This window comes from Vicia villosa, unplaced genomic scaffold (genome assembly GCF_029867415.1).
Source record: "Vicia villosa cultivar HV-30 ecotype Madison, WI unplaced genomic scaffold, Vvil1.0 scaffold7, whole genome shotgun sequence".
NCBI lineage: Eukaryota > Viridiplantae > Streptophyta > Magnoliopsida > Fabales > Fabaceae > Vicia > Vicia villosa.
In genome coordinates, this window is record NW_026706810.1 from 2,404,464 (window position 1) to 2,424,411 (window position 19,948).

Below are 19,948 nucleotides of genomic sequence, written 5' to 3' on the forward strand. Positions count from 1 at the left end.
AGAAAAAATTTGAATAACGATCAATGCAAAAAATGTAAAACAGGTTGAGATTTGTGAAGAAAAGCGTGATTATGCAGCGATGACGAGGACATAGCCACATGTCGATGATACCATGTGAAAGTATGAAATTACACAAAATCTTATTTACAATGCTAAGCCTAATGTTACTTATAACTAACTTTCCAATAACTACCTAGTATAAGTTAGTTACTCCATTAGTTACAACTAGCATGAAGTAGCATGAAGTGACAGTTATACCAATAGTGAAGTTAGCTTGTCACACAAGAAACTTCACTAATAACCCCCACCCCTTTTGCTCAATAGATATAGTGACAAGTTTAACGGTTCCAAAATGCTACTTGTAAAATTTAAAATTTCCAATTCAACTTAGGTAATCGGGTCAACTTCTAACTTTTGCCGATTTGTTCGATTTCAGTAAAGTTTTTTGGTCTTTTATTAGTTCACGAGCAAAGTTGTTCTTAGGATAAAATGACAATTATAAGGCTTCTTTTAGCAACGGCTTCTTTTCATCATTGACACTACCAATTTAACGTCTATAATGTCATCCTCTATGTGGACTTAGAAGAGAGGTCTATATGGACCTGCCAAAGGGCTTACGCACATCTCAACCCACGCAAGGCCTGTAAACTTCCAAAATCACTATATGCGATAAAGCAAGAGAGAAGACAGTGGGTTTGTTAAATTTTCTACCTTCTTAATCACCAATGATTTACATGGTTATTTGTTCACAAAATCATCATGTTCCAATTTCACAACTTTGTTAATTTATGTTGTTGAACCTGATACTAACGGGAAATTATTTACTTGCATTTCATAAATTAAAGTGTCAACTATATTCAACATGAACTTTGGCAATATTTATACGTCTTTGGCCTAGAAGCTGCTCTCCTAAGGGCCTCTTCCTTTGCTAAGGAATGTATTCTGTGAATCTTCTTAATGACTTTGGCCTTTTAGTAATCCATAAGGTGCATTGAGTATTCCCCAGCTGAAGAAACAAACCATAGTTGCACACTCTTCTTCAGCTGCAGAATATGGTTTCATTGCTTCCGGTGTCTGTGAACTTCAATGGCTAAGTTTGCTTCTGACTGATCTCAAACTCAAACATAATTAATTTTTATCAAAGGCTAAAAGTTTTTTTTTTCCTATGAACCAGATTGATTTCCATAATGTTATGTGAATGAGACTATCTTTACTGACAAAATTATCTTCTATCAAAAACGAAGATTCTTACCCAAGGAACCAAATAGAATTCCATGATTTTTCTCAATAGCAAGAATGAGACTTCACTATTAATTTAAAGAAAAGCCAGTTCAAGTTACTGAGAAGATTATATGTATTTTACTAAAACAAACACTCACTAATTTGATTATAGATACCTCTTGATCTATCAAATTCCGCCAAGCCAACAATATTACTAATTAGATTAGAGTACAATTTGGTACATACTTAACTAATAAAGTGACAATAAAGGTGAAAAACATCATATAATGTCGCTTGGTTAAAACAATTAATATCTATAGTCATCATCAAAGATCATGTAGTTTCCATTCCTCCTTGCTCTAGCTTCTCTGTCAGTCTGCAGATCAACAATATGTAAGTGCTTCACATTACATGACTAAGGTAAGTATAAGTACATCAGTAGTTTAAATTTGGAATAACTAAGGTAATATGTTTGTGTACCTTGGTAATGAGTCTTTCAAATGCTTCAGTTCCATGTTCTTGCATATATCTCTCTGCCGCAGTAAGAACATCGTCTTGTTTACTAAATATGTTCTTCCGCGGAACATACCACATTTGAGAAGTTCCTGGTATTTGCGGCATTTGTGGCATTTGTGGATTCATGTAGAATGGTCTAAGATAATGTCTATAAACATGTGCTGCTCCATTAAAGTGAGGAAGAACCAACCAACAACTCAGTATTAACTTTGCATAAGGCCAAATCGGAAGCCTGAAATTAGCAATTATATACTTTGCATGACAAAAACAATTGGAAGTTGGAAATTTTAAACTTAATTGTGCGTAAAAAAACTGATACTTTTCCAATAATTCATCTTCCCCGCCGAATAAGACAGTCATATCATGCTAAGGCAAGATCAAATAACAACAAAAAGGGAACTAATCTTGTGTACAAGAAAAAATGCTAAAGTCCAAACTACTAACAAACAAATCTCGAACCATGAAATATGGGAACAACAAAATTAAAGTCCTACACATGCCTCCAGTATGCGTAAACCATGATCGTAGCTTTGATCCGGTAACCATATGATCCTGACACCAAGGTTATGTGTTAAGTGTGTGATTATGGCATCCGGGTAATGGTGGATTACCCGTGCAGTTAAGGTTTTAAAGTCATGAATTAACCATGTGATTATGGTATTGCATGGGCTAACAATATCATCATCATGGGATGGGGTCATTAGCAAACGATAAAATAATGGCATTACGGTTATAGATAAACCGTTAGATAATATAATTGTAGACAAAGATTACCCATGTGATCATGGGGCAAGGTCATGGATTAACTATTTGATCAAGGGCACTGTTGTCATGGCTAAACCATATGATCATGGTATTAGGCTAAGAAGAAAATCACGTGATCATGACATCCTGTCATGGTGAACCATATTATCATGACATCTACGCCAGAAATAGGTTAATCATGTGATCATTGTAACTATTTGATTGAGGTTAGGGGTAAACCATATGAACATAGTGGCGAAGTTATAGGTTATTCATATATGATCATGGTTTCAAGTCATGAATTGAACATGTGATCAAACATAAGTATCATGCATGATTTATGTTTTACCTTAATGTCATAATCACATTATTTACCTATAGCTCTGAAATTATGATCACATGACTTACTCATGACCCTAAAAGATGTAATCTTACTGTTTTCCCCTAACTACAAATCATGATAAATGGTGACCCCGATGCAATGATCGTGTAACTAACTCATAACTATGAAGACAAGCCTTGATGTCATGACTACATGGTTTACCCATGACACCAATTCTAATCATATGAATATGATGGCATGACAAATTTATTTACCAAAAAACTTGATCTCATGACCACTTGTTTTACCCATGATCATTTTATAAGCAAAACCTACGATCTTGTTTGTGTAATAATTGGGAACCTCTCACATACAACAATCAGGATAAGAGGAGAAAGAGTTTCTTAGATTAAAGTATTTGTCAAAAATAAAAAAGTAGTGTTTATTCAAACAATAAATTTGTATTTGTTGATACATTGAATTGGATAACTAACTTACCGTTAGTTATAAGTTATAAGCACATCTTATTAACACTAATCACAAACTAGACAACTTGAAGTACATAATGGACTCGTTTGTTTTGGCTTTATTTAAAAATGATTTTTATAGTGTTACAAAATTTTATGTAAAAATAATTTACAAAGAAACTTTTCATAAAAGTGTCAAATTAAAATTTTGTTTGAATAGTTATTCTTAAAATGTTATTTTAGGTATTTCATCTTTTTACTAAAAATTTTTTTGGATATCAAAATTTCAAAAAATCATTTAAATTTGAAACTATTTCAAATAGATTTTCATAAAAATCATTTTTGAAATACCACATTTTGAAAAGAAAAAAAGTATGATTTCTACTATGTAAACTGCTAAGCCATACAACCCCTAACATCATTCTTAATTATGCAAATTAGTAATTCTTCAAATCTATCCAACTTCAATTCTTTAGTCATCGAACCAACTAATGTTCTGTTAGGGACAGTGAGCTATCATTTATCACAAATCTAATGGCCCAAGGTGTGGAGGGTGTATTCTAGAAGGGGCAAAAACGGTAATGAAAAATAATTCTTGTTAGAGTGGTTTGATGAGAGATTGATGAAACCTTATTGATTCTATAAAGAACTTAGGAGAGGTGGAGAGGATTTTTTTTTTTGAAATCAGTTGTTACATATGGACAGAAAGCTCTGGCTTTTAACAGAGCTGGATCCATTGGACCTAATAAATACAACTAAGCTGCATCATAACTGAGACAGAAACTCAAAAATACAAGAGACAACAAGCTTTCGGCAAAAAAATCCTCATTTATGGTCAACATGACTTGATGGAAGATTTCTCTGTGCCAAATGTGTCTGGTCCATGATCGAAAGAGCATTTGATGACGAAGGTTTTCCAAAAACTCAGAAAGAAGATTGGAATGTTTGATTTTAATGAAGTAAACTGCTAAGCTCTCGTCTTTAGACATGAAGTGTTTTTTGAATTAGTCTTATTATTTATAGTAGCAATTACTAATACTTGTATACGCTATATATTAGCCACACTTTATTTTTATAAAGGCATTCAGTTTGCAAATCTGAGTTGAACTTCTATTTTCTACATCTTTTTGTTCTTTTTGTGTTGATGTTACTGTTGAGTGTTGTTGAGTGTTCTTGCGTATTTCTCTGAATGCTTATCTAAAATATGGTAAACCGGTTTTGAACCGGATCCGAATTAAACATGTTTTCTAAAAATAACCAATTTCCGCTAAAATGGAACTAAAACATTAATTTGGTTAATTTTGGTCTGGTTTATTAATCATGCACATCCCTAAGTTATAATCCCTTTAAGCGTCACCTTTCTAACATTTGACAAACTAGTATGACGGTTAGTTAGACTTCTAAACCTATATAAGACTCATAGCAGTTTGTTTTCTAAATGTTTTGAGTTAGAATATCCCAGAGTTTCATAACAGAATTTTTTTGATAGTCTTTTCTCAAACAGTCATCTTCTAATCATTTTTATTTCATTTTAAAAGTTATTTGATTAAAAAAGTGTTTACTGTTTTCATTTTCTTAATTAACATACATTTTGCCTCATTTTGTTTTGTTTCTCTTGTTTAGTGTAATACTAAATTTATCTGAAAACACGTGACCTTGCGATGATTATGGGCCAGTTTGTTTCAACTTTAAAAAAATGGATTTTTTCTTTGTATTTATGAAAATATATTTTTTAAAACGGTTTTTCAAAATATTACAAGTTTATTTATATTCGTTTTTATTAAAATGAAACATTAATTTTGACATCTTATAACATAAAGATACATAATTGATGATCAAAACTTAATCAAAATAATAATTTTTTTAAAAAGTTGTATTTCAAAAATAATTTTTATGAAAATCTATTTGAAATAGCTTCAAAATTAAGTGATTTTTTGAAATTTTGATATCCAAATTTTTTTCCCATAAATAGATGAAATACCTTAAATCACATTTTAAGAATAACTATTCAAACAAAATTTTCATAAAACTCCTTGGAAGGAGGTGTCAGTCATAAAACTCCTTGGAAAGAATGTGGACTATCATTTGATGAAGGATAGGTTGAAGATGTGGAAACTTACCGGAAGTTTTGAGATCAAGGACGTTGACAATGGTTTCTTTATGGTCAAGTGTGAACTCTCACAGATAAGGAGAAAATTGTGTCAAAAGGTTCGTAGATGTTGTTTGACCATTATTTAACAGTAGTTCGATGGACTCTATACTTTGCATATTGATAAGTGCATTTTGATGCACATTCCTCTACGTTTGTACTTATACATTTCCATGGTTTGATTATCTTATTTTTGTATTTTATAATGTTTTTATATTTTTATTTATTTTTATTGTTATTTGATTTTTGTATTTAATTTTCAACTTTAGCAGTCTGCACGGAGATGATCATAACTGGAGCTCTGGGAATTTGATCGACGTGTTCTAGTAATCGTCGGAAAGCTAAAAGAAAGAGCTACAATTCACGTGTTGGAGTCGAAGTCATATTTGAAACGCATATTTTCCAGAATTGCATTTGAAGTTGCAGCAATAGTTTTTATTTAGTTTTGTGTCATTTATATTGGGTTGGGTTATGTATTTGACCCAGTTGGGCTGTAAACCGTTTGCTTAATTCGGAATATGGGAATGTCAATCTAGTTTTCTTGTCAATTGATATAGAAATCGAATAGAGATCGAAGCCGCTTAGGGATTTGGTAAGGTAGAAACCTATGATAAGCCGGAACCGAAAACAGTAGATTGACTTAATTTTATAATCACTTATTTTTAATCGCTTAATTATTTGTTCCTTAAAATCGATCCTAAAACCATAAACCCACCTCTTAATAGTTTTTTAATTGGTTAATAATAAATCAAGAATCCTTGTGAGAACAGTATCCGAGTTGTCGTTACCGTTACACTATATTTTCAAAAGTTACTCGTTTTTATCCGTGCGCGACAACGAATCAAATTGGCGCCGTTTGGTTCTCTCTAGTACCTAGGTTTGGCCGTACAATTGAAGATTCACGTTTACTAAATAATTTTGAAAGCTTTGTACGTTTGTAATGGAGAACTAATTACAAGACAAAATCTGTTGATTACGGGTTCAATCATACTTTGAGGTTATAATAATTTTAATCAAGTTTTTATTCCGTTCAATTATATTATGTGATTATTGTTTGCTTAATTCAATTTTCATAGAGTATATTGATTTAATTCGATTGTTGTATGATCCTTAACTATAATCACGTTAGCGTTTGCTTAATTCGTTATCATGTTTGAATAATCCGCGAGGGCTTAAATCTGTTTGCTTAATTAGGATCATAGGAACTTACATCACATAACATTTGTTGCGCTTGTCAGTGATTTTTGTAGTCGAGTAGGAATGGATTAGGAGATTGAAATTATAATAATCAATGATAAGTCGGAACCGAAATCAGTAGATTAGTCATTTTAGCTTATTTGACAATCAATTATTTACTTTGTTTTTCATAATTGAATCCTAAACTAAAATAAACCCCCTAAATCAATTTACTATAGGTTAGTGATAATCACAGTATTTGCTTCACAGTATGAAGGTCTTCACAGTATTTGCTTAAGTTGTGGCTTTTATGGACATCACACCCATGATTGCAAGAATACACCAAATAAACTAACGTTGTCGGTCGTTCCTATGGTGGCGCAACCAAGAGGTCTTCCAAAAAACAATGTTGTCCATGAGCAAAGACTAACAAAACTGCATCAGGAAGTGGGTGATGGTAGCGCCAAAATTGTAGCAAAAGAACCTGGAGAAACAAATCCAATTCATGGTGATTGGCTGGTGGTGCAGAGGAAAAAACACAAAAAAAAAGAGTCAGCTATGGTCAAGGGAAATCTTTATCCAATAATGCGCCTAGAGATCTAGGGAGTTTTAAAATCAAGGGGATTGATGTTTCCTTAAAAGGAATAAGCATTGATAATGAACCAGCTGGACCCAATCAACTTGACGCGGATTCCAAGAAATGGCGATATAATAAGAATGGACCAATCCCAATCGCGCGTCAGCCGACACAAACAAGGGACCCACGCTCCAATGCCAAGTTTTCCATTTTGAAATCACATCTTGCTATTAGTGGGACTTTGCATAAAATTGAGAGAGCTTTTAATTCTTGTCCAGCACAAAAGGGTGAGCCTAGCACTATTAAATCCACCTCCATCGCTCCCATAGTAAATTTGAATTTGGAAACCATCACACGATATAATATTCCGCATTTTGAACCAACATCAAGTGTAGATGACAATAACCAATGCGCTATGGATGAGAGTGCTATCAAGAAGAGGAAGTTGTTCGTGAAACTCTCACTGAATGGGCGTCGGCTGCGTAAATTGTCACGTCTCTCGAACTTATTTTGTCACCTCTATCAACTAGACTAGTTATGTTAGGTTTCAAAGAAGTCATCGTGCTCTACTGGAATATCAAGGGAGCCTCCAATATTAAGGCTAAAAGACATATGATGGATGTGATTTGAAAACACTCTCCGAATTTTTAATTGTTATGGAAACACACATTGGTTTTCATAAGATCAAATCCTTCTAGGATAGAGCTGGATATGTGAGTGTTCACTACGTAGAGGCGCACAGTCCATCTGGGGCATTTGGCTGTTAAAGCAGAATGACAGTAACGTTACTATTGTGCTAGATGTCTTTATGGATACAAGTACTATAAAGTTATCATCGGAAAATTCCTCTTAGTGTTTAATTGGAATTTATATTAGTCTCGTGTACACTTCTCGTCTTAAGTTGTGGCTCCACCTCACTGATCGAAGGAACATTGTTGATGGTCCTTAAATTCAGATTCAAGACTTTAACGATATCATTCATCAGAGTAAATAAAAAGGAGGTAATTTTAATCATTCTATGGCGACTGAATTGATGAATCTCCTTGATAAATGTAGTTTAGTTGAAGTAGACATGATTGGTGGAAAATTCACATGGAATAGGCCTTGTATTGGTAACCGAATGGTCTATTGCAAGTTGGATAAGGCCCTGGTTGATGTTACTTGGCGCATGGTCTACTCTGTTGCATATGTTGAGGCGTCGTGTAAATTTCATTGTGATTACAACCCCATTCTCCTTAGGAGTGACCTTCCTTTCCAAGACCACAGGTCGCGTCCTTTTAGGTTTTAGGCAGCTTGGATCACTCACTCGGATACTCCAATATAGTCCAGACTGCTTGGGAAAATTTTCTATATGGCATTGTAACATGTCTTCAAAATGTGCAGCACGGTTCTATCCTTTTTAAGAAGAAATTTTTTTGGCAATATCAACAAACAAAAGCATAACATTGAGTAGAGACTCAGGGGTATCCAACACTCTTTGGAGAGAATAGATGTGGCAAGACTAGTTTATCTCCAAAAGGAACCTCAACAGGAGTATGATGAGATCCTTGCGCAAGAGGAGATTCATTGGTCTCAAAGGGCTAGAGATGATTGGATTAAACTGGGAGATCGTAACACCAAATTTTTGCATACCAAGACGATAATCAGGCAGAAAATAAAAAAAGTCCATGGCCTTCATTTATCCAATGGTGTTTGGTGCAATGATGAAACTATTCTCAGAGAAGAAGCATTAAGTTTTTTTAAAGGTCTTTTTTACGCTACATCTCCTATACTCTCCACCCACTAGTATGGGTGACCCAAATATGCCTCTGATCCTTACTAAAAAAGTTCAACACTCTTAGACTCAACAGGTGACGAAGGAAGAAGTTACTTATGCGTTGAATCAAATGCATCCTTTCAAGGCGCCTGGTCATGATGGATTTCTGGTTATTTTCTTTAAACAATTTGGACATATAGTTGGAGATGACATTGTCCAACTTATATTATATGTTTTTGTGATAGGTAGCTTTCACTCCTCTCTTTCTGAGACTCTTATTGCATTAATTCCTCAGATAGACTGCCCAAAAATTTTAAAGGAATTCAAACCCATTAGCTTGTGCAACACTATTTACAAGTTTATTACGAAGATTATGGTTAACAAATTGCATTCTTATCTAAATCAGATAGTCGAACACTTCCAGAGTAGATTTTTACCTGGTAAAGGGACAACAAATGATGTCATTATCCTCCAAGAAGCAATTCATTCTATGCATAAATCTAAAAAGAAAAAAGTTGACACGGTGTTCAAAATAGATCTTGGAAAGGCCTACGATCATGTTAATTGGGATTTCTTAGAATTTTTTTGAAGTAAAATGGGTTTCCTCCCATTACTATGAAGTTGATCATACATTGTGTAATTAGCTCCTCTATGTCTATTCTTTAGAATGCGCGGTGACTATTAAATTTTGTTTCGACTAGAGGATTACGACAAGGTTCCCTTTCCCTTATCTCTTTGTTATCAGCACGGAATTCTTATCGCAGACAATCATCAGGGCAATTGATGAAGGCCATCGGAAACCTGTCAGGTTATCTCGTAATGAACCCCCTCTATCGCATTTATATTTTACAAATGATGTTCTTCTTTTCACAAAGGTTTCTAACTCCCAAACATGGATCATTTCTGATATCTTGAATCGTTTTGCCATGTTTTCTGGGGGACAGTTTATATGATTGGATTATACATGGTAAGGGTGTTCAAAATCAAGCCGACGCAATAAAAAACTGCAAACCAAACTAAACCGAAACCGCCAAAAACCGCATTTGGTTCGAACTTGTTTAGGTCATCTTTTAACAAAACCGCGCGGTTTGGTTCGGTTTGCGGTTTGTATTTTACAAACCAAACTAAATCGCATTATGTTACAACCCAAAATTCACATGGCCCACTTCCAACCGAAGCTCAAATCTATTATGCCTTGACCTTAAGATTACGAATGATTTTCTCTTCCTCACACTTAAGGTTTCATTTTAAGTTTTCTAAAATCTCTCCCAACGGTATTACGCCTTCTACTCATATTCTTTTTCATGCACATCTCTCATTTTCTTCTCTAGTCTTTCATCTTTTATGTTCTTTCTTTTTCATCTTCTTAATTTTTAATCTACTATTCTCTCTTCCAATTACGTTTTTAATTCACATCTTCTCAAATTTCTCCTATCTTCTGCTTTTTCTTTTTCATCTTCTCTAATCTTTCATCTCCTCTATTTTTTTGTTTCATTATAATGTTTTATGTTACTATATTATGTTTTTTATTCCTCTTTTATCAAATCTTTTTTTTTATATTATATCGAAAGTTGTTGTCCAAATATGATGAATTTTGTTGTTATATGCTGACGCATAAATGACTAAATACAAAGCTACGTTGTCATATATATATATATATATATATATATATATATATATATATATGCTCTTGAAAAGAATATTGATTCTAAGAAGCCATAGTGATCATGGTGTCTCGGCTTTTAGTGAATTAATTCGAAATGCTGATGGTATTTGATTTCACGGTTTTTCGGGTGATATTGATTATTCCAACATCTTTTACATTTAGTTGATGGCATTATATCATGGTTTGTGAATAGCTTAGGAACTTGACAGCAAAGACTTGATGTGTTATTCTGACTGCAACTCCGCTATCAAGCTTATCTCAGAGTCGGTTAATGTTTTACACCACTATGTAGCAATTCTTCATATTAAAGTATTTCTCACTAGGGAGTGGCGAGTTCAAATATTTCATACTCTTAAAAAGGGAAATGTTTGTGCTGACTAATCTACCTATATATTTAAAGTAGATTAAATAACTTTTTGGAGTAATTATAGGAAGAAAAAAAACAACCTGAAAACAAATAGAAAAACAATGAATAAAGAAGAACATGATTGAGAACAAAATAGAAAAGCAAAAAACAGAGTAGAGAAGAAGAATAGAAAGAAGCTTGAAGCAATTGAGGCAGAGGTGGAGTTGGGGCAAGAGAAGCACCGAACAAAAGAAACGTGATGGAGAAAGGTGAAACGCGGATGAGAGAGGAAAAAACACTAACAACTATAATAAATTTTCCAATTTTAGAATTCTTTAATGGAAAAAAATATTTTTCCACTCCCGCTATCCCAGCTTTCCCGACCGCTATCCAAAATTGGGATGTGTGCCGCTTCTTTGTAGCGGATGGTTGCCGGACCGGGAGAGAGAATCCCGGGATAGCACCTGGAACGGCCGCTATTAATTGCTCTTAGTCAATGAACTAAACATTCAAAATCCAAGAGACCTTAATAGCACATGTTCACCTGAAACATTAAGGTATTGGGTTATGGGTATCTCACTTATAAAGAGTTCAACCTCCATTTTTTCAACTAACGTGGAACTTTCAACTCACACTTGTATCTCAATAATCTTTTCTTCAAGTGTGAGTCCATCCACTATGCTTCCCTTTAAGCTTAAACTCTTTCATCCATATACACTCAGACCAATTCTTGTTCCATAACGGAATAAATATTATTTTCATTGTTACGAAAACTTACTGGTTCACATACTAAAGGATAGATAGGCGAGAGATTAAATAAATTAATAAAATTCATTTAATCCATTGATCTGTGACTCATGACCATCCGTAAGGATCAACCGCGAAGAGAATCTTTGTAATTTTATCCACTGCGTTTATCGAAATTTCTCTTAATCTATTTGGTACTAATAGTGTGTTTGGTACTGAGTCTCCCTTAAATTTGTTGCATCCCAAAGCTATGCCATGTGAGAACCCCGAATACTGTAGCTTCAACATTATCTTGATCGTGTGTTTAGGTGGTTTTCAACTAAAAAACAAACATGTACAACAAAACCTCAAAGAATAAGACTCTCTCAGTGTGAATTTTTCTAGTGACAAACTAACTAATAATCTTGATTGTGCTGCCAAAGGTATCATTATAATAACAAAAGATCTTCTAAATTATAATTAAAGTTCATAACTTTTCATTATAAACAATAAATTTAATTTCTAGCTTTTCCATAAACCCTTAAAAATAGACTTTTTTGTTAAACAAAAGAAATACTCAAATTGCTTGAAGAAAAATACTGAAAAGACATACAGTTCAAGAGCTTTGGCAAATGTAAGCTCGAAGAGTGTGATCAAAGAGTAGAGAACCCAATATGTGAGCCATTGTTGGTCATCAACACTAGACTTGGTCTCAATAGCCTTGATTGAAGCATGTCTGCAACAAAATGAGTCAACAAATAAAAAAACCAGACACATAAATAAATCATATAATGCTACAAAAGTCAAAAAATTGTAACATGCTTACAGAGGATAAACGAGGGTCACCAAAGGCCTGAAACAAAATCAATAGAAAGTTTAGAAAAAGTATTACTCATGAATGCATTGTAGAAAGATAGAAAGGAGAAGATCGTACAGAGCGAGAACGTCGAAGTTTTTGAGGAGAACTTGGAGAAGATTGTTGCCAGAAGCGCCCATGTTTGGGGAAAAAGGGTTTGTGTTGGTGAAGAAGAGTGTGGAAAGGGTTTGAAGATGGGACTAGAGAGAAGAGAAAAGTGTGAAAAGGAGTGAGTGAGTGTGTGACAGTGTTGAAAGAAAGAGAGAGGGAAAAAAGAACACAGATTTTTTGGCACGTAAAAAGAGGCACCGAAATTCGATGTTATGTTTTCTCCTACCTCGTGGATTGTATGTTGACACATTGACCCGGTTGTCTCTACTCCTCTAGCGCGATATTTTATTTTTGGGTTTCATCTCCCCATTTTATTTATTTGAAAATTTGGAAACAAATGTCATTTTTGGGTCTTGGCTCAATGTAATTCCGTGAAGCATGCTCGGTTATCTATCACCAATTCACCATTGTAATACATATGCTTTGATTTATTAGAGTGAAAAGTCACAACTACTCTTAGAGTATTGGAAGAGTATGTTTTGGATGAAACATTTGAATGAGGGTAATTTATTTTTCTATTTTTATAGTGTGAATCACATTTCTAAAAATACAAAAATGTTTTTAGAAATTTTTGGAGATGTGTTTTCGAATGCACTATGAATCATATTTCAAGTGTTTTTCAATGAGAATTAACATTTAATCATTTAGTGAAATTTTCGGAGATACGTCTTTGAAAATGTCAAGGGATAAATTGAATATATCACTATCTTGCATTGTCATCTCTCTCATACTTCATTCATTCTCTATAACTCAAAACCCTTAAAAATATTTCATTCTCAATCAACTTTTCGACTCCAAATCATTACTTTAGTAAAATTCACTCATTTCATCCTTCATTGTTTCCATTAATCTTGTTCTTGAGCTGGATAATGTAAGTTGAGTCTGGAGATCCATCTCCGAATTCACCTGTTATATATTTCGGAGATACATCTTCGAATTTGCCTGTTACTGTGAAATTTTTAACAGTTTTTCTGTTTTGGTTTGTATTAGATACGGTGAACTCCGATATGTTTCCCAAAGTTGTTGTAAGTAATGATGCAAAGTCTGATAAAGTGAAGGACAAAGTTAAACCGGAAGAGGTGAAAGAAGATGTTAGACCGGTTGAAGTCGAGATAGATGTTGGTCAACAGTTTACATATGAACAACTTTTTACTACTCATGAACATATGTTTGAATGGGTCCGCATGGTGGTCGAGAATTTAGAATTTGGCATTGTAATCGGAAGGTCTGACAATGGTTCTAACCAAAGGCAAGCATTTGTGACCTTGAGATGTGAGAGAAGTGGCATGTATGTTTCACCAATTCAGAAGTTGAAACGTGATGACTCCAAATCAAGAAAATGTGAGAGTCCATTTAAATTTCTCTAATACCTTAAGACGAATGATACATATAAATTTAATGTGATTTCTGATTTACATAATCATGCCTTGTAAACTGAGTTAGTCGGTCATCTCATCGTATGTCGCCTTAAGCTGAAGGAGAAGGTAATTGTTTCAGACATGTCTTTAATCAGCGTGGCGCCTAAAAATATACTTGCAGATTTGAAACGGAAAAGACCTGAAAGTGTTTCAAATATCAAGCAGGTATATAATGCGCATTATCGAAACAACATGGCCATAAGAGGTCCAAGGTCCAAAATGCAACAACGTTTGAAGTTTTTGGATGACAACCACTATGTTTCTAGGTACAAAGTTTGTGAGGATAAAGTCATTATTCACGATATATTTTGAACTCATCTCAAAAGTATCAAGTTGTTCAACATATTTCCCAATGTCCTCATAATTAATTCAACGTATAAGACCAAGTAATGTAAGTTTCCACTTTTAGAAATTGTTGGTGTTACATTTATAGAGAAGACTTTTCAGTGGGGTTCACTTTTTTGGAATCTGAAAAAAAAGACAATGTTACATGGGCATTGGAAATGTGCAAGACATTATTGAAGGACCGAGGAAACATGTCGAAGGTAATTTCCACTGATTTAGACACTGCACTGATGAATTTGGTTGCAAAGGTTTTTCCTACATCTTACACATTACTTTGTTGATATCATATAACAAAAAATATGAGAAGTGTTTCAAATATCAAGCAGGCATAAAATGCGCGATATCAAGGGTGAAGACAGAAAAATGGTCAAACCTGGTGTGGTGTTGAAAAAGATAATGGATGCATAGACTGGTATTTTAAATTCATCCATAGAAGACTTGTATGTTGCTTCTTTAATTCATTTTAGGAGTATGTGTTCCAAATATTCAGATTTCCTGAAATACGTTGAGACTACTATTCTTGATCAAGTGAAGGAGAAGATTGTTTGTGCTTGGGTCGATCATGTTAGACACCTTTGAAACACAACAACTAATAGAGTCGAATTTGCATATTTGACACTAAAGAAATGGTTGGGTGATAATAAGGGTGATTTTAGTAGAGAGCGTGACGCCGTGAACCAAATGCTCCAAAATCAACATAGTGAAATACAAACAACTTTTGGTCGACGCATTGCAGTGTTAGAACACAAATTCAAAAACCACACCCTCTATTCGCAGTTGGTTGGCAACGTATCTCGAGCACAATTGAATTTCATTTCTCAAGAAGCGAAGTGAGCAGAGAAGGCATGTCAGGATAGTTTGAAATGTGGATGTACTCTTAGGAACACTTACGGTCTTCCATGTGCTTGTCTCATTTCAAAAAAGAAGATCGATTCTCCGATACGTATGGATGAAATTTACAGTCATTGTAAAAGGCTATTTTTTTATGATGATGGTGTGATGAAGGGTGGTCAAGCAAGTATAACTATCATGACCGGTTGGAAAATAATACAAGATAGATTTTCTAAAGCAGATGACGTTATGAAATTGCACATCAAAAAGCAGTTGAGGAAGATTTCATATCCAAAAAACCACGGATATGAAACCTCCTTTTGAACTGGTTAAAACCAAAGATGCCCCTAAAAAGGTCAAACCGACATAAGATGACAATTCAATGAAGTAGACTCCCTCACATTTTAAAAATGTTGATTCACATTTCCCATAATCTCCAAATCCAAAATCTCAAAAAAAAGTATGTACAAGGGTGTTCGCATTAGCAAACCACCTCCTTTATCACTGATGCCGAAAATAATCTTCATTGAAGAAATGTTGCTTTTTATGCACAAACAGATTGAGTGGATTATAAATGTTAAGGATGATGGTAATTATGGTTTTTGGGTCATATCCGACTTGCTCGGTAAAGGAGAGAAGAATAAATTTCTTGTCTGCAAAACTCTTTTGAAAGAGTTGACGTTGCATAAGGAATTCTACACAACGTTATATACAGGAAAAAAGAAAATTTTGATACACTTTAAGATGCTCTTAATCCTTGTGTTTGTGGTCCTGCGCTATTTTCAAAATGGATGTGCTTTCCTGAAATGGGATATCTTATAGCAAGTGCATATGACAGGATGTGTATCGATCTGATAAGATATGCTTTCGTGGGTGAGTCATCTCATGTTGCCCAAAAATGTATTCAGAGATATATCATTGTATTCATATAAATGTTAATTCGGATGTGCATCTTTGTAATAACCCTTATTTTAAAATTTAATGAGGCTTACATGGATGTGTCTCCGTAGTGCACTCTGTAAACCTTAACAACAAACCAGTAACAAATGGATGCAGAAAGTTGAAGAAAAACTTAATTTAATATCAAAATATGTAACATTACATATGAAGGTGGAGAAAAACACAAGAAAGGGGGGGTTTGAATTGTGTTCTTTTAAAATTTTATTTCCCTTTCTATAAATCTTTTCTTTCTTCTTAGTATCTCATTTTCTGGATATGCTTAGATCATTCTTGCGGAAGCATGTTAGTTATGACATAACCAATGAGATGCTTATTCAATTTAACTTCTTAACTCCATCAGAACTTCTGACTTGGTCAAGGACAGTTCTGAAGACAATCAGTGAATGTTCTGAGTTAAATAAATGATGTAGAAGATAAAGAAACATCCATTTTTATCCTGGTTCACCTTCTCAATAAGGCTACCTCCACTCCACCCTCCTCAGGTGATTTTGCCTCTCTCAATCAAGGACTTAATCCACTATAACCAAACTGATTACAACTGCACGATCAACTGTCGTGACTGACTTCTTGTGTAACACCCCAATTCTACCCTACAATTATAAGCGAGAATCAGAGTGCATTTAAAAATATTCATCAAATGATGGGATGTCACATTTCGACTTAACCAAACAAACATACTTATATTGCATTTAACAAAGATACAAAGCATTCGGAAACAAAACTTTATCCAACAACTTCCACTTTCAACTTATAAACATCTTTCAATTCAACTTAAAAACAAATGTCATCATGGAACACAACAATCAAATAATAACGACTAATCCCCTCGAGTTCTACATATCATAGCAATAGAAACCAACTCAACTTGCCATAAAGCAACATAAGGACTTCATAAAGTCACTTCGAACATCCACAGCTAATCTTGAATACCTGCCCATTTCCCATGGTAGGAGAAATATCAGCAAAGGGGTGAGATATCATACAATATAAAGGAATGCATGATAAATAATATAGGAGATATAGGTCATACATAATTTCACCACTTCACCTCATATAACATCTTACAACAATTTTCATCTCAAAACAACTTACCAATATAATACAACTTCCAAAATGGAAACAATGGCATTACCAATTAAGACAACATATTCAAATTCACAATTACACGATCATCACATCACAACAAACGTATCATCGTCTCAATAATTCAAATCACATAATCAACTTATGAAACGACAATAATGTCAACAATCAACCATGACAATATATGCAATTCACAAGTAAGATTCCAACACATCACGACAAACATCTCATCATCAAGTCATCACATCACAACAAACATATCTTCATCAAGTCACAAAAACATAATCAAATAATACTCAAATGCAATTCACATGTGACTCGACTTATGCAAATGCATGTGGTACCATTTGGAGTAAAACTCCAACGTCTCAAAATTTGCCATTGGGCACACGTCGCTATTTGCCATTAGGTCACGTCTCTTTTATGCAATGGATGTGACCCAATGAATGCAACATCCACACAAACACAAACATCGACTAAACATCATCGTCTAAATCACCATCGAACATTATCAATATAATGTCGAACTTCAACAACAACAAAATCATCATCATTCATAAGAATGTGTCACTTACAATCATGTCGTTATTTTGCATCATCATCATACAACAATACTTCACTTCACAACAACATTCACAACATAAAGCAATTCAATTTAAGGAAGGGGGTTCATAAATATTTCCAAGAATATTCAAAGCATATACAATGGATAGACATCAATTAGAGCTTCATGGAAGTTCAAACGGCATTTAAAAATAAGTTACGGTTCAAAAGATACATCATGTCAAAGTTTGAACAAGTTTTGCACAGCAAGGTCCGCTTAGCGACCTTCAAGCGCGCTTGTGGAATTACAATTTCAATAACCCCGCTTCAAGCGGCTAAGAACAGTAGCGAAATGCAAACTAGGCTCCGCTTAGCGGACTGCCTCCGCTTAGCGAGCCATCTTTATTTTTCAAAAACAAACAATGTATAATCATTCATACTCATCATGAATATCATATCACATATCATGCCAAACAATGTTATTATCAATCAACACCAATTCATATATTACATAAATACAATTCAAGTAACATGTTATCACTCACATATAAATCATACTCATAGTATTCACCAGTTCAACATCTCATTATACATGTAGTAAACAATTGCCAATACATTTGTGCACAACTTCATCAATTCATTACGGTATACAATAGGAATAAATTACAATGTATCCTATCAACACATGTTACCCACATTTCATCAAGCCATAACACATATTCACATGCATACTATGTTATTAAACAACCATATCATAATTAAGTCATCAAGTAATCATTCTCCACAAGGACATTCAAATAAAACATATTCATTCACATACGTCATGAATATTACACCACATAACATGCCATCACAATGTTATTCACAAATTATCAAGTTATAACGCACATATACATAATTACATGTTAACAACATCATAATTTATTCATCATGTGCTAACCATTCTACTTCTATCAGATAGATAATTTCATTATCTTCCTAACGCTTTGAACGGTGCATAAAACGGAGTTGCGGGTCAAAAGTTATGACATTTTGAAGTTTCAAAAAAACTTTGACAGCAAAATCCGCTCAGCGGGCTGGAGCCCGCTTAGCGGCCATGCGATTATGCAGAAAAATACAATAGCGAACAGACCTACGAAAATGTTATATCTCCATCCAAAATCACTTCTAATCAACAATTCAAAGCATATATGATCAGTATACATCATTTATCACTATCAAATCATACCAAAACATGTTTAGACCACCAATTTCATGAAATCTAACATAAACCCTAACATTTCTAAAACTATGAAATTGAAAGGTTAAAGGTTGAACACATATCACAATATCATCCACTCATCTAAACCTCTAATAATACATCAAATTCGCAACAAACCATTCATCAATTCCAACATTCATCAACATCATCGACATTGCAAATCTATACACATTCATGGATTTCAATTATGAAACCTAATATCTACCATACTCATCATCATGCCAACCCTTAGTGAGTAAGAACCTCACTCTTACCTTAGCAAAAGCTTCAACTTCACCAATGGAGTTCTTCCCTTCTTTCTCTTCTTTCTCTTCTTTCTCTTCTTTCCCTTCTTTCCACAAAATGAGTTATGAGGCTCAATCCCTAAAACCCTAACTCTTACTACTCATTCTCACTAATGGGCTTAACCCATAATCCATCCATTGTGTTATATTTCTTTCACTTAGGCCCAATTCATAATATTTCTCTAATTACTTAATTAAGTTAAATAACTCACATAACATAACGAATATTATTTTCAATAATATTCCACAACTACAATCGATCCATAACGCAAATAATACTAACTCGCAATTGTATTCCTCCGACTGATCCGACCATAACTTAACTGCTCCAATCAACACCTTAATCCAATTACGCCTTTAGGATAATACCGATAAACCCCGACTTGAACTAATTCCAACGAATAAATCCTTGATCAATTTAATTAAATAATTAATTAAATTCGGGGTGTTACATCCTGCATAAGCTACCCGCGAGTGACTAACCCTAGATGATGAACCGTTAGTGATCTCTGCAAAATAAAACGTTCATCAATCCTAGTAAAACCTGCACAAGCCAACTGCTCGTGACTAACCCTGCACAAGCCAACTGC

At 34.0% G+C, this 19,948-nt stretch overlaps 2 protein-coding genes across 2 annotated transcripts; one reads left to right on the forward strand and one right to left on the reverse strand.

Moving 5' to 3' along the window:
- Positions 1 to 1,333: 1,333 nt before the first annotated feature.
- On the reverse strand, positions 1,334 to 12,869 carry LOC131643073 (HVA22-like protein c). The gene is made up of 5 exons (XM_058913217.1): positions 12,601 to 12,869; positions 12,493 to 12,519; positions 12,280 to 12,402; positions 1,702 to 1,969; positions 1,334 to 1,597 (listed from the first exon to the last, which is right to left on the reverse strand). The coding sequence occupies exons 1-5, from the start codon at positions 12,660 to 12,662 to the stop codon at positions 1,529 to 1,531; spliced, it is 549 nt and encodes a 182-aa protein (XP_058769200.1). The 5' UTR covers positions 12,663 to 12,869; the 3' UTR covers positions 1,334 to 1,528.
- A 771-nt stretch (positions 12,870 to 13,640) lies between these two features.
- LOC131643138 (uncharacterized) lies at positions 13,641 to 14,677 on the forward strand. Its single transcript, XM_058913292.1, has 3 exons — positions 13,641 to 13,974; positions 14,077 to 14,317; positions 14,485 to 14,677. The coding sequence occupies exons 1-3, from the start codon at positions 13,641 to 13,643 to the stop codon at positions 14,675 to 14,677; spliced, it is 768 nt and encodes a 255-aa protein (XP_058769275.1).
- Positions 14,678 to 19,948: the final 5,271 nt, after the last annotated feature.

What these genes read in the sequence shown, in the direction of transcription:
- LOC131643073 (XM_058913217.1), bottom strand. Translation starts at nt 12,662, where the DNA reads ATGGGCGCTTCTGGCAACAATCTTCTCCAAGTTCTCCTCAAAAACTTC. An exon ending in AACTTCGACGTTCTCGCTCT is followed by an intron (nt 12,520 to 12,600) that starts GTACGATCTTCT and finishes ATTTTGTTTCAG; the next exon opens with GCCTTTGGTGACCCTCGTTT. An exon ending in GTGACCCTCGTTTATCCTCT is followed by an intron (nt 12,403 to 12,492) that starts GTAAGCATGTTA and finishes ATTTTGTTGCAG; the next exon opens with ACATGCTTCAATCAAGGCTA.
- LOC131643138 (XM_058913292.1), top strand. Translation starts at nt 13,641, where the DNA reads ATGTTTCCCAAAGTTGTTGTAAGTAATGATGCAAAGTCTGATAAAGTG. An exon ending in TGACTCCAAATCAAGAAAAT is followed by an intron (nt 13,975 to 14,076) that starts GTGAGAGTCCAT and finishes AAACTGAGTTAG; the next exon opens with TCGGTCATCTCATCGTATGT. An exon ending in GACAACCACTATGTTTCTAG is followed by an intron (nt 14,318 to 14,484) that starts GTACAAAGTTTG and finishes TTACATTTATAG; the next exon opens with AGAAGACTTTTCAGTGGGGT.